The sequence below is a fragment of the Chrysochloris asiatica genome, unplaced genomic scaffold (assembly GCF_000296735.1).
Source record: "Chrysochloris asiatica unplaced genomic scaffold, ChrAsi1.0 scaffold00124, whole genome shotgun sequence".
In the NCBI taxonomy this organism is placed as follows: domain Eukaryota; kingdom Metazoa; phylum Chordata; class Mammalia; order Afrosoricida; family Chrysochloridae; genus Chrysochloris; species Chrysochloris asiatica.
Window position 1 is genome coordinate 201513 of NW_006408642.1, and position 16976 is coordinate 218488.

Genomic DNA, 16976 nt, shown 5'->3' on the forward strand with positions numbered 1-16976 from the left:
CAACTCAACAGCACTCAACAACAACAAAAACAGAAGTAGAACAGGAACTGAAAGGGGTAGAGTGAATAAGTCATATTTTTACTGGAAGCTAATTTCCTGTTTGACAGTTTGACAGGAAGCATGTCTTCCAGACTGCCCTAGAAATGTGCACTTGCCAAGGGGATTTCTGTGTATCATACACATCTGGAAAATTGTCCCTGCCAGCAGGGGTGTGGGGAGGTTTGCATTTTCACTTGAGTAAGACTCTTTTAAGACTGTGTTGTATAGGCGCTCAGCCTCTTGTGTTCTGTGCCTTGCATAGGTTGCAAAATGAAACAGCAGCTAATGAAGTCCTTGCAAGCATCCAAAACTACTTCAAGTCCCAGCCCTTTGATTTTAGGGGTGCTCAAATCATTTCTGGGCAAGAGGAAGGGGTATATGGATGGATTACAGCCAACTATTTAATGGGTAATTTCTTGGAGGTGTGTGGAAACAAATGCATGGTTTTTAATCTTGCTGTTTATCCTGTCCCCTGTGGGTGGTAGCTTTAACAGAGGTGCATGCCGACAGATGCCTCTGTTCTATGTCATTCCCATCATGCAGTGCATTAGGGTAAAACCTTTGAGACAACAGCTAAGAAAAGACATTATGTGTCCCTATATACAGCTAGGCTAAAAACTTGGAATATAAGCAGGATTGGATGAAGGGGGAGGTAGAACATTATCTCTTTTGTAGGTTTGTTTAAAGTTGGGGAGGAAATCTAAATGTAGCACAGGGTTATGAGTGTTTTGAAGGGCAGCGGGGGAATGATCTTTCAGAGAATTTACCAAGCCTTTAGGCAGTCTGCTTCCCAGCTCATTCTGGGGACCTGTGCAGCTCTTTTTACACTCCCCTCCCACACTCATTGCACCTTTGAAACCTAGAAAAATCAACTCTAAAAGATAACTATCATGTTACAGAGGACACAGACTGAGAACACTCAGACCAGATGCAGTCCAACACCTGTTTTGTTTCCCCTCAAACGTGTTTAAACATTACAAATGGTCAGTTGTTAATAGAGGAGAATATAATAACTACATTCTAGGTTCTCCTGATCCGCAACCCCCCCCTCCCGAATACACATACACAAACACACAGAAAATGGCTCTCACCAGTCACAGTGGCAAGTGTTACTGTTCCCACATGGTGACAATCACCTGGAATGGAGCATAGCTCATGTACTCACCAGTTTTCCCTAGTCCCCACCGCTTCCCTGTGGTTCACACGGAATCTACTCCACTCATGTACATTTCAAGTTCAGCTCCTGTAAGCATTTGAGTTCACTACTCCTGAAATAAAAGAAGGCTCAGGGTCCAGGCTGCTGCACATGTTGCCTTATGACATACTCAGTAGCAATAGGAGACCGTCTTGGGTGGAGAGTCCTGGGTCAATGGAGATGGTTGTCTTTGGCTTTTTTTCTTGCTTCCTTTTCCCACTTTGCAGAAGAACCTGTGGCATATGTGGGTGCACCCTCATGGAGTGGAGACTACGGGAGCCCTGGATTTAGGTGGAGCCTCCACCCAAATATCCTTTGCGGTGGAGGAGAAGGTGGGACTGAACACCAGTGACATCATGCAGGTGTCCCTGTATGGCTATGTGTACACCCTTTATACACACAGCTTCCAATGCTATGGACGGAACGAAGCCGAGAAGAGGTTTCTGGCAATGCTCCTTCAGGTACTTGTGATCCTTTGGGGGTCTAAGCTGAGGGGAGGGTTCCCTGCATTCTGGATTCTGCCCTTTCCACTCTAGTTGGAAGGCGGCTGGAAAACACCAGCATTTCCCAGTCTGTTCTTGGGAGGTCCAAGCTCTCTCCCTGTTGTGTTGACTGCCCCTAGCACACTTGAATGAGATGTTTAGGAAAGTCTCAGAGCTCCAGATGCTTTGTAAAGGATTCAAGACCTGGGTCTCTCTATGGACACAGACTATTTCAAGCCAATAGCTCAATAAGCCTAAGAATTTTGAGTGCAGATAAGAGAACTGCTTGTGGATAGGCTTAAAGTCAGAGTCCTCCACAGGCTCAGCCTCATTTGAGGTGGGTCTGTATTATGCAGGCTTAATGCTCTTTACATGGTGGGATTTTAGAGCAACCAGATCCCATAGGTCAGTAGTTTGAATAACTTTTCTAGAGCATATATGGCTACTTCAGGCATCAGCTAGAAGGCTGTCGTGTATAGAAATTCAGTGCATTGTACTGTGTGTCAATGAGGACACTAGTTCCATGGATGAGACCCAGACTAAATTCTAGTGCTCAGAAGACATCAATCTCACACATGGCTGGGCTGCTGAGATGAAGGGGTGGGGGACGTACTCCTCACTCAGCAGGAGTGTGTGGCCAGCCAGAGGCCACAGGGGTGAAGGATGAAGACTGAGTCTTCCTGTGCACATAGTGAGCACACCCCTCCAAGCCACCTTGGTGATCAAAGAAGAGAACCGCATTTCTTAGCCACTATCTTGCAGAAGGGCAGCATACTGGCTCTGTAAGATAAGCACAGGAATTCAAACCATATGGTTGGTGATTTGAGCCCACCAGCTACTCTGTGGGAGAAAGATGAGGCTTTCTGCTCTCACAGAGATTTACAGCTTTGGAAACATGATGCAGAATCGCTGAGTCTGAACTGACTAACTGCAACAACAACAGCCTGCAGAAAAGAAAGATCAAGCTGATCTACAGAGTACCTCCTCCAACACACCTCATATCCTCACACCCTTGCATTTGCTAGAGATCATGCCGGAGGGTGATGGGAGCTGACCCCCTTCCCCAAAACTTCTCTCTGAGTCTCGCAAGAAAAACTGGTGCTCCAGTACCTATGCCTGCAACATTTAATGTCCAAGAGGCCAAGCATTGCCTTGGAAGGATGTTGGTGTTCATTGCTGTCAAGTTGGTTCTGACTTATAGTAACCCTGTAGAGGGTTTCTAAGGAGCAGCTGGTGGGTTTGAACTGCTGGCCTTGTGGTTTGCAGTCCAGTGCTGACCCTACAGTACCACAGCCCACTCGGTTGTATTCCTTAGCCATTCTTGTATGGCTCAAGACACTCAGCTACCACCCTAGACTTTCCCCTTCCACTCAGTCAAATATAAATCCACAGATAGCCCCATTAACCCTCCTCAGTTGGCCATGCGGTATCGATTGTTGCTTGAAGATGCTCCTCACAGAGGTCTCAGTGTCAACTACCCACAGCCTGCACTTACTCCCACTTGCTGATTAAAATATTTCAACCAGCATAGGAGTACAGTGGCATGGTTGTCCTCTGAACTTCAGAAAGGGCAAGAGGAACGTAAAATCACTCATTCCCACAGTCAGAGAAGCTGACCTTGTAAATTTAGATGACCCTGTCTGAAGAAAAATAGACGCACACGCACCTACAATGTTTATTAAAGAATGATTATCTATGTAACCAAAAATCTACAGGAAAGAAGAGACTACTCTACCTTCTGAGCACTGATTTAGGTTTGGGAATGCAAATCTCTAGGTGGGAGCCCAACTTCTCACTGTGAACACTCAGCTCTCATGGCTGGAAAGGCATCACTCCCACTTGTCTGGTAACCTCTGGATTCCTGAGAATATGGCTTTGCCCCAGATGCCCTTGACTTCTGACTCAGGTGAGGCAAAGGATCCAGGTGTGACGAGGACCATGCTCAAGTGCATGTCTGTACTTGCTTGGCCAATACTTCCATGTGCCAAATATGTGGTGTTAAGCCCTGTCTTGGTTCACACAAATTATTGTGTCATGAGAACTGGCTGAGTAACAAATTTCCACCGATCTGATTCTCCATTCTATTCCTCATCTGCAGAGTAAGGGACTATCTGGTGTGGTGAGAATAACTAGATGATGTGTACTTGGCAAATTCTTTACTTATTAAAAAATCTTCAGTTGCTCCAGGGCTCAACAAATCTCACTCTGAAAGCAGATTTGACATTACGGATGTGCATTTACTTACCATTGTTTCAGTAAGATTTCTTCTAGTTTTACAGCAATACATATGTGGTGGTGGTTATGTGCCGTGGAGTCGGTTCTGACTCATAGCGACCCTGTACAGGGTTTCCAAGGCTGTAAATCTTAATGGGATCAGAAAGCCTCATCTTTCTACCGTGGAACACCTGGTAGTTTCGAACTGCTGACCTTGAGGTTCTCAGCCTGATTCGTAACCACTACACTACCAGAGCTCCTTGTGTAGTGGGGGGGAAATTAGAAAACACATGCAAAAAAGAATATAGAAAGAATAAAATAAACACTTCAAATTAACTACTCTTAACATGTTGTTGCATTTTCTCAGGTTTTTTTTTGTTGTTGTTTTTGTTTTTTGCTTTGTCTATAATTATATTTTAATTGAGAAAACAACACTTTCTCTTCAGTTTATTTTTATGTATGCATTTGTGTATTTACAAAATTGGTCTCACATAGCATATATAGTTTATGTCCAGCTTTGTTTCTTTCACCTAATATAGCATTGCAGGATAAGGCTGTGGCTGCAAGGTCAGTTTGAGCCACAAGGTTGGTGGTTCAAACCCACCAGCCACTCCTTGTAAACCCTATACAGGGTTGCTATGAGTCAGAACTGACTCGGTGATACTTAACAACAACAACAACAATATATTATGAAATTATTCTTTTTTTGAGTGCATACTATTCTAAGTCCCATCATTTAAAAAGAAATTTTATTATAAAAGAAAATAGGTTTCTTATTATAAAAATATCAAACCATACCAAAAGGGTATTAAAATAAAAATGAAAGATTCGCCATCTAATCCCATTTCCTGAATGTCACCACTGATCACATGTTGAAATACAACTTATTTTCTTAATGGCTTAATAATTCCATAATTTTTCAACTGTTCTCCTGTTGTTCACAAAGCTATGTCCTGTTTTGTTGCAACAACAATAGTAAACTAAACTTTCTTGTATAAGTAACGTTAGGTACTGATGATTTTACTTCTCTAGGATAGGGTTGGAGCCCTGATAGTGTTGTAGTTAAGTGCTTAGCTGCTAACTAGAAGGCAGTTCAAACTCACTAGCCCTCTCTTAGGAGAAAGATGTGGAAACCCTGGGGGGGCAGTTCTGTTCTGTAGTATAAGATCACTATGAGCCACAATCAATTTGACAGCAATTGATTTGTTCTTATTTTGTTTTTGTTTTAGGATAGGGTCAAAGGATAGATATATGTTTCTAACGAAATTGAAACCATTCAAATCACCACCAGCAATATTGTAATAACTTTTGCTTCTTTATGCGATCTTTTTAACTTCAGGTTTCCAAGTTATTTCAATAGTTAACCTCCTTTGATATGGAGGGTTTGTTTTGGTGCTGTTTATCATTTATCCGTTCTAAGGTCAATGTCGTGCTGTTCTAGTTGTAATAGTTTCTTTTTCTATTCTCAAACACTTTGTTTTTTCCCTTTTGTAATCATGGTGAGACTATGTCTATGCCAGTTTAACAATTTCTACATGTACAATGCAGTGACATGATTACATTCTTCAAGTTGTGCATCCATGCTTGCTTTCCTGTTCCAGGTTATTTCATCATCATTAACATAAACCCTATGGCCCCTAAGCAAACACTCCCTCATTCACGCTCCCTTCCTGGTAACCACTAGTAACCTTTATTTTGTATGCATTTGCCCACATCCTATAGGTGAGATCCTATAGTATTTGTCCTTTTATGATTGTTTTCAAGGTTCATCCATGCATCAGGACTTCATTTCTCTTGATGGCTGAGTAGTAGTTCATTGTGTGTATATTCCACATTTTGTTTGTCCATTCAACTGTTGATGGACATTTCTGTCCTTTCCACCTTTTGGCTCTTGTGTGAAAAATTCTTCAGTGAACATTGATGTACAGGTCTCTACTTACATGCATACTCTCACTTCTAGGTATCTAACGAAGGTTAGCTTGCTGTTTTGAGGTTTAAAATAATTTTCAGTAGTACCCAAAAGAAAAAATTCTTCTTATTAAGATTATGATCAAAATTACATTTATTTAAAGATTTGGTCAAAATTAGTTTTTTCTTAATGTAAAAAATGTTAATTCAGAATTTTGGAGCCCTGGTGTGGTGTATAGGATAAGCACTTCGAGCCACAAGGTTGGCAGTTCAAACTCACCAGCCACTCATGGGAAGCCTTATATGGGATCGCTATGAGTCAGAACTGACTTGACAACACTTAACAAAAACAACAACAACATCATCCAGAATTTGAGAATGTCTTTCCATTTATTTAGCTCTTAGTTTGTATCCCTCAATGAAATTTTGTAAAAAAGGCCCTGTACCTTTTTTTGCTAAATGTACCGTCATTTCTGTGTGTATGCTTTTAATAATTGGACTTCTGTTGTGGCACTGTAGGTTCAGCACCGGACTGCAAACTACAAGGTTGGCAGTTCAAACCCACCAGCCACTCCTCGACAGCACTTAACAACATTACTATTGAAAGTGTTGTCTTTGTTCCATTTGTAACTAGTTTTGCCTCCAAAATCAGCAATCAGGCTATCATTTTCTAGTGAACTTTGTGTCTGTCAAGCTTGGTGGTTGACACTTTCATGATAGTACCCTGAAAACACTAAGTTCAGTGAAGACTTGAAGATGTGTTGCATGTTGAATGCTTGAACAATTTGGCACACTGATAAATTATATTTGGTTAGTGCCATTTTATTGGTTCCAAATCATAGCGGTCCTGAATAGGGTTTCCGAGCAGAAGCTGGTAGGTTTGAACTGCCAGGTTTGTGGTTCCATTCTGATGCTGATCCTACAGCACCACACCAGGAGTACAAATTATATTTAAGGCGTGCCAAAAATAAATCACTGACTTAAATTAACATGAGAAATTATATTTACTGAACTTTTCTGGAGCAAGCCAGAAATAATTTGTCTTACTAAAATCAATTAAAAATGTTGTCAGATTTGGAAGGGAATACTAAGTAGTTGAATGATTTATTTATTTATTTTATTTTACACTCCATAAATCTTTCAGCATAGGTGACCCTGGTGTTACAAATTAGACTGAAACCATTTGTAATTTTAAAAACAAATAAAAGGGGGGTTTGTGTCTGAAGAAAGTATAGCTGCTTTTGCATAGGCATTTTTCAGGAACGATACACATAAAACTGACACTGCTGAGTGCCTACAGACACAGGAACTGGTGGGTGGGAGGGAGACACAATTATCTTAATATACTTATTTGTACCTTTTAGATTATTCTACCAGATAATCTCTCTGAAAGAATACATTAATCTAAAGACTCCTTATTTTCTTATCAAAATGGGGTTCCTAAAACGTGCTTTACAGGGTTATAGTATCTGTCACCCCCACCCTTGCCCAGAGTTCACAAGATGCCCTATCCGATGCCATCAAGTACACACTAGGACAGAATGTTATTGTTTTATGTGTGTTTTGGGTTTCTGTCTCTGCGTTGGAGGGTACCAGTAGCAAGAATTTGGAAAAGGAAAACACTTGGTTCTCTATAAAAGAATGTACCTCCTTGTTGTACCTACAGAATTCTCCCACCAAAACCAACCTCATCAACCCCTGTTACCCTCGGGATTACATCACAACCTTCACTATGAGCCATGTGTTTGACAGCCTGTGTACACTGAACCTGAAGCCTGCCACTTACAACCCCAATGACATCATCACTGTTGAGGGAACTGGGGACCCATCGCTCTGTAGGATAAGTGTGGCTTCCCTATTCGCCTTAGAAACTTGCCCTGACCAAGAAACCTGTTCCTTTAATGGAGTTTATCAGCCAAAAGTTAAAGGACCATTTGTGGTAAGAGCAAAACCCACTGGAATTTTTCTTTTTTCCCCCATTGAATACTTATTTCTCACCATCTGTTTCTCTTCTGCTGACCTCTTTCCTTCGCTTCTATTCCCCACCCCTGAAACTTCTATATGGTATTCCTTTCTGAGGACTAATTTCCTTTTGCATTCCTTACTTACAGGCGTTTGCAGGATTCTACTACACAGCCCATGCTTTGAACCTTTCAGGTAGCTTTTCCCTGTACACCTTTAACAAAACCATGTGGGATTTCTGCTTCCACAATTGGAGTCAGGTGAGGAAAGAGAACAACTCGATGGCAGTATAAATCACTGTCGCAGAATGTATCGTGTGGTTGTGTGTATGTGTATTTATCTTGAATTTGAGATTTATACTAGTCTACCATTCTACCAGAATCCCAGGGGAGTGCAAATGATTAACTCACTCAGATGCTAACCAGAAGGTTGAAGGTTCACATCCACCCAGAGGCACCTTACACAAAAGGTCTAGTGACCTGCTTCCAAAATATAAGTCATTGAAAACACTGTGGAGCCCAATTCTGACACTGAAGGGGTCTACTCGAAAGTCTACTCAAAAGCATCTGGTGGATTTTGTTGTTTTGTTTTTACCTTTCAACCAGGTCTATCAAATGGGTAAGTCCAGGTGGTGCAGTGGCTAAGTGCTCGACTGGTAACTGAAAGGTCGGTGGTTCAAACCCACCAGCCACTCTGTAGGAGCAAGATGTGATAGTCTGTTCCCATAAAGATTGCTGTTAAGTGCCGTGGAGTCAGTTCTGACTCAGAGCAACCCTATGTAACGTTTCTAAGCAGCCTAGGAAATCCTCTGGAGCATTTTTGCTCTGTCATATGACTCAGAATCAACTGGGCGACAATGGGATTCTTTTATACTTATGGTGTGGATTCATCTTCTGACCATATGTACAATGACTGACACATAAAACACACTCCATAAATTTTAGAGATTAGTACTGTGTGATGTCTTGCGGTATGTTTTAATTATTCCATTGTTGTATTATTCTGTAGTATTAATTATTAAATTCTGGATGATAAGATCCTTAAAACTGTCGCTGTTGACCTAAAGTATTTTGAAATGTGCCTTTGAAGCCATGTCTGACTCCCGTGCCTTTCCTGTGTTGAAACCCTTTCCAGCTTCCACAGCTGCTACCCAGGTTTGAGGAGGAGTACGCTCGCTCCTACTGCTTCTCAGCGCATTACATCTACCACTTGCTCGTCAGTGGATACAAATTCACTGAGGAAACCTGGCCCCAAATCCATTTTAAAAAAGAAGTAAGTCAGAGCCAAATTGTGTTCTCCGTTTCCTCTTAAAATAAAGGACTCTGTGTACATATATAGAAGAAATGTAGAGATAAAAGGGTGTTGGTGATTTTAAACTTCCTGGGCAGAAGGTGGTCAGACTGTGATTGCTTGTGAGTGTCCCAGGAGATGAAAGGACAGAGAATTCTGAGACGTTCATAAGAGACCCTTCCAGGCAAGGAAAGGATTGGAAGCCAGGAGCCAATGAATGGTGAGCATCTCGGGACAGAGACTTATCTGATTATCTTCATATCCCCAGCACAGGGGCTAGGATGCAGTAGGTACTTAGTAAATGTTTGTTGAATGAATAGCTAAATATATGGAAGAGCTTCAAAAATTCATGGAAAAATGGAATTGAAAGATAATGAGTTTTTCCACAAACTTTTTGAAGCCCCCTCATATTGAGGGCCTGTAATTTTTTTATCCTGTATAAAGAAGCTTCAAATACAATACTACATTTCTTCAAAGACTAATGACTCACTGAATTGTTCATGTGGAAACTGGTAAATTGGTATGTGTTTTTTGTATATTCTTAGCAATAATTACAAAAATAAAAGATTATTAGCAAAAATTTTAAGAAGAGTAGTAACTAATTTCATCTCCATTTTACACATATGCCAGAAGATGCAGGCTTAGAGGCGGAGGGATTTCCATTAGCATTAAGTGAGAATTTTCTCTTTGAATGAACCTAAAGTCATTGCAGTAACTGAAGAGGTGGGGAGAATCTTCTTTGCTCAGTGTACATGTTGTTGTTGTTGTGAAGTGCTGTCGAGTTGATTCCAACCCATAGTGACCTTGTATAGGGTTTCCAAGGAGCAGCTGGTGAGCTTGAACCGCTGACCTTGCAGTTCAAATGGCTTTGCAGTGTAATATATTAGCCCACAGTGCCCCATCAGTCTACATGAGGGGGCTTCAAAAAGTTCTTGGGAAAATTCCATTGTCTTTTAATTCAATTTTTCACGAACTTTTTGAAGCCCCCTCATATATATCCCTATATATAAATTGTTATTGTTAGGTACCATCAAGTCAGTTCTGAATCATAGTGACCCTTTGATGCTTATATAGATAGATATATGTATATACATATATACACTGGGTACATTCTCAAATCCAGAACTCTTTGAATCACCACTGTTACCAGGTAACAGGGAAAGGGCCTCCTGTTTTCAGGAAGGATACAGGCTTATGAATGCTTCCAGCCATCATTAAGTGCTCCAGGCCCTGGGAGGATTTTCTCATTTCAGAAATAGTCTATGTGAAGCCTGAAAGATGTCTGGAGTCAGTCTATTCAATACCAGCTTAGGTAATAATTAGATTAAACCAATCAATATCCTGCATTAAGCCTGTGACTGTCTACTTTTACATAAAGAAAATTAAGTCATCTCCAGAAATTAAGGATATAAAAACTGCTGGTGGCATGTGCCCTTTAGGCCTTGCTTCTAATGAATCTAATTACCAGTAAAGTACAGGCTAACAGTGGAAAATGGTTTTCCATTTAATACATATTTGGCTTGATAGAAAATTCTAGATTTGAAATTCCTGAAGAGTTTTATATCCAACTAATTTTGTATTCAAATGTGAGGGCAAAAATAAAAAGATTTGAGAAGGCTGCTAACCTCAAGGTCAGCAGTTCAAAACTACCAGCCATTTTGCGAGAGAAAGATGAGGCTTTTGGCTCCCCTAAAGATTTACAGTCTTGGAAACCCTATGCAGGGTTGCTATGAGTTGGAAATGACTCCACAGCACAAAACCACCACCACCACCACCAAGAACAAATGCTAACACTGTGGCGATGGTGGTTGTTAAGTAACGTCGATTCCGACTCATAGTGACCCTATATATGGTTTCCAAGGAGCAGCTGGTGGGTTTGAACTGCTGACCTTGTGGTTTGCCATCCAGTGCTGATCCTACAGCATCACACCAGAAGTCCAGTGCTAACATAGCAAATATTTAGGAAAGAAGTAAATCAGAAAAATAAATCCAGAAATTGTTGCTAGCATATATAGGACCTAAGAATAAATTATGTCGTCTAAAATTTAAGTATTAAAAACACTAACACCAAAGAAAAGAAAAATCCATCTATAACAACCCAGAACTGAACTAGAGATAAAATTCAGCATGGTGAGGGTAGTCAGGGAGGGGATGATAAGAAGGACACAGCAACATAAAGAGCTATAAAGGAGCTCTTTATATCTCATTTTGTAAAGGAAAAGATACAGATAGCAATTTTTAGGCAAGAAGAAAAGTAAAGAACTGTAGACCTATAATAGTAATTCATTGTAAATAGTAAGTAGAAAGAAGGCCAGTTATATTAATAATCACAGTGATCATCAATGGACTAAAGTCACCAATTAAAAGACATGGTCAGATTGGATTTCTTAAAACCAAGCCCGTGCTGTTTATACGGAAGGCACTTAATGCTTTAAACGTACGGACGTGAAGGTTGAAAGTTACGAAACATTTTTTTTTCAATCTATCAGGCAAATACTGCCCAAAAGAAAGCTGAGGTAGCTGTAGTAATTGCTCATAGAACAGTCTTTAGGATGAAGAGCACTATTGGAGATACAGAGGATCACAGCATAATGATTAAAACAGATGATTGCAAGCTTGAAACATTATCCACCTAGTAAAAAAGTCTAACAGCAAACATTTGATGGAACTACCAGAAGAAGTGGGCAAAGTCTGTGGACTGATCTCATGTTCTCAGAAATTGGTATTGGGCTCAGTAAACCACTAAGGTTAGTTAATGAGACTTAGCTCTGTTTTCTCTGTAGTGTTGAGGGTGGGACGCTCAGGCTCTCTGTGGTGTGGAAACTCACATATGTCCTTGGGTTTTCCAAGGCCAGTTTCCTGCCTAAGTGTCATGAGGGGTGACAGGAGTGTTTCCCTGCCCTGAGAACTGAGCTGTTTCCTCCATTCCACAGGTGGGGAACAGCAGCATAGCCTGGTCTCTCGGCTACATGCTCAACCTGACCAACCAGATCCCAGCGGAAAGCCCCCTGATCCGCCTGCCTGTGCAGCCGCCCGTCTTTGTGGGCACTCTGGCCTTCTTTGCAGCAGTGGCCTTTCTGTGCTTGGCATTTCTTGTGTATCTTTGTGCAGTGTCCAGGATACAGAAGCCCTCCCAGCATTCATTCAACCATGCAGTGGATTCTGAGTGAGTTTCCAGAAGCTTCTCCTGGAGCCCAACAACTGCCTGGAGCCAGGCTAGGTGGTGCCAAGCACTGCAGGCCAAGTGGTGACCTTCAGGAAACACAGCCGAAGTCTAATAGCCTAAGGCATGTGCCTCTCAGATGACCAATGCCAAAGCTCCTCTTGGGGAACCCCTCAGCTGTTGGCACACCGTTCCTCCAGAGACCCCACCACCCACTTGATCTAGTAGGGCGCAGAGGACAGACATGCCATCAGGGCCAGGCTCCTTACCCTAAGGTTCCCAGAGGTAGAGTAAGTTGAGGATATGACAGTTTCATGATGAAGACTTGATCTCAGGGCTCAGTTGCCGTTTTCCCTCCCTCAGTTTTTGTCCAGCAAGTTTGGAAGCTGGTGGATGCCGTTTAAGACCATTTGACCCAGTCATTAGTCTCATTTAGTGGATTCCTCCTTTTGGTCCTTAACTAACCCCTTTAGCAATCCCATAGACATTGAACTCCTAAAACGGGTACAATATAGTGCCTGAGGGAGAAAGATCTGTTTATTCTAAGGCAGTGGCCACTGTCTGCTTTCTCTTCGTTAGTAGAACTTGAAGCACAGAGACACACAGAATATCTCCCAGAAAAGTGCAGGCCATTTCCGAGGTGTGATCCCCATCCGTGGCTCTGGTCACTAGATTCCATCCCACGTGGGTCATTAGCCTCATCTCCCCATCACACTACTACAACCTCCCATAAAACACATGATTGCATTCTAGACCATGTTTACACTGCTAGGCATTTGTTGAGGGGCTGCCTTTTCATTGCTCGCATGGTGTGTTGACTTTGCCCACCAGGTATCCTTGACGCCATCATAAGACATCCTTATGCTATGATTTGCTTACTAATTACTTTCCCAGATTGTATGCCTCTTTGTCTAGTAGCCAGAGATCTTGACTGGAGAAAGAAAATGAAGTTGCAGAAATATTTACATCCAGAGTAAGATAGGAAAGAACTGCAGCATCTCCACTGATTACAAACTAAAAATTAACGTCATTTCCCATTGCTGATTGTGACATTACCCCTCTATAGAATAAACAACTCTTATTTTATCCGGATTTACAGTGTGTGTGTTTGCTAGTTTGCACATGGCACTGTTTCTCCTAAGGATCCTTGGTACTATTTATGAGAGGAATTTTAACACTAAGAAAATGTTTTTCCTAGTGAATGAAGAAAGTGTATTATGTTGCCTTTAGTCCTGAGTTCACAATACTTTCACTTTGAAAAACCTTTGGCTCTTTGTGAAAATGGAATGAAACATTACTTTGACATTCAAAGTCTCTGTGAGGCTGAAACCTACCAATCAAATCTTGCCTCTCCATAGTTGACCATAGCAAGTGTTGGTTAGGATGTGCATCAACTGGAGCTTTACTACACTGCTGAGGAGAAAGGAAATGAACACACATACTATGGAAAACAGTGGTATTGTCTAATAAAAATGAAGATACACAAAGCAATGACCTGCCAATTCCAGTTCAAGATGTTCTTATATACCCCACAGTACATGCCTTAGAAGGTTCCTAGCAGCAACCAAGATGCTCATTGTTAGTAAAATGGATGAATAAATGGTAATAAATACATTGTGCAATAGACCTAGTGGAAACACCATGATGTTGTTGTTGTTAAGTGCCATCAAGTCAGTTCTGCTGACCTTGTGGTGCAAACCAACCTAGTGGTCTAGTGCTTATCCTACAGCGCCACACCAGGACTCCAGTAATAAAAATGCCACACCATAATGAAAATGAAAGGACTATAAATAATATGCTCATTACAGATGGATATTATAGACAATATTGAGTCTATAAACCAAGTCACACACAAAAATATATAGTGTATATAAAATCCAGAAACCGACAACATTAAGTACCGAAGCTTTAGAGACTAAGAAAGTTATTTGTCTAAGTTTGGGGGAAGATGACGGTTGTGCTTGAGAACAATGAACGGTGATGTTCTATAACTAGGCAAAAAGTTGGTACCTTTATTCACCTAGTCATGTAATTTCCATATGTACAATATATGAAATTAGTATTACAGATCTGGGTTAACTCAAGACGGTTCCACACGCTACCTCTGTGAGCTGCATAAAGTCTTTCAAACTCTTTGAGCTTTGATTTCCTTACTCATAAAAATGGGGATAATACCGACCTTTTTCAATAGTTAGAAGAGAAATACAGATCTTAGTGTCTAGCTCAGGGAATAGTTAATAAATAAGTTTAAATATTATGCCTCACTTATTTACTTATTCATTAAACACACACTAACCTTAAGTCTTCTATGGGTCGACCACTGGGCTAGGTGACAGGTGGTAAGAGAAGACAAAGTGGCCCTACCACCCTGAATGTACCTTGGAAGCTGCTTAGTAGGTGGTTAGGAGAATTAAGACAAATGCCTTTGCTCTTGGAATACATGAGGTGTGAACGCCCCCTGCTGGATCCCTAGAGAAATGATTCCCAGTTTGCTTGGATAAACGTTGAGAGTTTGATTCTATTCAGAAGTTACTGTTAATTTTTTTCAGGTGAGATCATGGTATTGTGGGTGTTGCTTGGTTGTTTTTGTTTTTAAGAATTTTTTTAAATAAAAAAATAGTGCTAGCTGAACTATTTTAAGCGAAATAATGTCAGGGTTCAACTAGAAAAATAGAACCAGTAGGAGATGCGTATTAAGATGCTTATTGCAAGGAATGAGCTTATATGATTGTAGGGGCTAGCGAGGCAAGTCTAAAATCTGTAGCTCATACCACCAAGAAGGCTGGAAATCTTTTAATACTAAGTCTCTTCTTATTAGAAGCTCTGGTAGCGTAGTGGTTATGAATCGGGCTGCGAACTGCAAGGTGAGCAGTTCAAAACTACCAGCTGTTCTGCGGGAGAAAGATGAGGCTTTCTGCTCCCGTAAAGATTTACAGCCTCGGAAACCCTTACAGGGTCGCTGTGAGTCGGAACCGACTCCACAGCACATAACAACAACAAGACTTTTCTTATATGTAGATGCCAGTGTATATTAAACAGTTACCCTTGTAAAATAGAAATTCATAAAAATTCAGAGAGACATGTTAAGGATTTGGATAGTATGGCACATGTGTTTAGAGATTAAGTTTTTGTACAGATTTCAAATTTAGCTCTCCTTTGAATATTCACTGGTTCATGAAAAGTGGTTTAGGGAACCTTCGAAAGATTCATTTTAACTATAAAAATGAGAATACTTTCTGGAGTCTAAAGGGATTTGTACTTGATGATACTCCAGTCAGCAAAGGGTCATGTTGAGCATGACAGAAATATTTCAAATCTGCAGCTGCCTGGGAAACCTTCACACGGTTGAGCCCGGCCTCCAGCTGAACCCCTTTTTTCATAGCGGGGGACACTAAAGGAGCCAGACATGGCAATCAAGAAGGCTGGGCAATTCTCGTTCCTGCGTGGGTAGCTCAGCTGGTGAGTCGGCCTGGCCAGACGGCAGGGCCACCAAAGGGTGGAACTCTCTTAAAACTTCTTCCTAACCCCCTGATTGTCCTGTGTCCTTTGAGAAAGACCTGTCAAGATTACTTTTGGAACCCTTCCAAATAATTGCCATAACCTTCTGAGCTGACCTCTCTACCTTGAATTTCACTGGCCTGGGAAGTCCCCTCAGAAACCACTGTTTTGATTGGACCTTGCTCTCTGAAACATATTAGTAAATCAAAGACTCATCCCAGTTACACTTTGTTCCGTAAAATTGTTTCCAACAATTTTGATCTTTCTGTTAAAGAACCAATGGAACTATCACCCCTTTAAGCTAACTGATCTTTGGACAATGCATTGGGTACCCATTGAGCCAAAAATTTGCTGAAGCCAAAACATTCACTTAAAATCGAAAATACCATGTGAGGGGCCAGTTTCAGTAGCTACTGCATCAATCTTCCTCCACCAGTTTCTGGACTTCAGCCATAGTTTCTTCATTCATCAAAGTTGACATACTTCCCTTTTTTGTTCATCCTTGAGGTCTTCCCGACCTTCCTTAAAACACTCCATTCTAAAAACTTGCTTTGTGCCAGGCAACATTCTCATAAACTTGTTGCAGAGCTTCAGTGATTTGGGAAGCTGTCCACTTGAGTTTTGTTAAAAATTTTATATTAACTCTGATCTCAAATAGCTTTTTTCCATGGGACAAAAATTATCTTTTGAACAAGCAAGTGCTCACCCAGGAGACATAAAGGCAAGTGGTCAGGTCCCCTCAGAGTAAACCCCCTTCCAAGACTAAGACTCAATGGGAATACACACTCTGATTGGTGGCCACGTTCGCCACTGACAAGGGGAAGTGAGGGAAAAACAGCTATGAGGCTGCAAGCTAAGCCCTACAACATTCAATAGACTCCTGTGAACCCAGGTGGCCTGGGTGGCCAGCAGTGTGGCAAGACCTGGGGACTCTTGGGCCTAGAGTCAGTGACATAGCCACAGAGGACTGGAGTGGAGAGTGAAGTGTCCAGCTGATAAGAAGAGAGGGCATATCCACAAGAGCACCTACACTTGAAGATAATACCCACTTGACTTGGCTTCAATGACTGGATGATCAGAGCTCAACCAGAAGAATAAAGAATAGGGAAAAAAAAAAAAAAGCACTGATGCAATTTGATGAACTTGACCTACACCTATGGATGCAGTATCTCAAAAGAGGGAACAAATCTTTACAGCAAGGATCATTCCCACCCCCTCCATACAC

The 16976-nt window shown here is 41.3% G+C and overlaps 1 protein-coding gene across 2 annotated transcripts in view; it reads left to right on the forward strand.

The window, feature by feature from the left end:
* The window catches only part of ENTPD3 (ectonucleoside triphosphate diphosphohydrolase 3), a 50240-nt gene extending 37980 nt beyond the window's left edge, over nt 1-12260 (forward strand). The window contains exons 5-10 of one of the 2 annotated variants that reach the window (XM_006868750.1): nt 302-461; nt 1462-1695; nt 7505-7777; nt 7950-8060; nt 8935-9072; nt 12024-12260. In XM_006868750.1, coding sequence (XP_006868812.1) covers nt 302-461; nt 1462-1695; nt 7505-7777; nt 7950-8060; nt 8935-9072; nt 12024-12260 — 1153 coding nt within the window. Of the gene's footprint in view, nt 1-301; nt 462-1461; nt 1696-7504; nt 7778-7949; nt 8061-8934; nt 9073-10343; nt 10566-12023 lie in introns of those variants that run through there. The other variant, XM_006868751.1, reaches the window with a different exon arrangement.
* The last annotated feature ends 4716 nt before the right edge of the window (nt 12261-16976 follow it).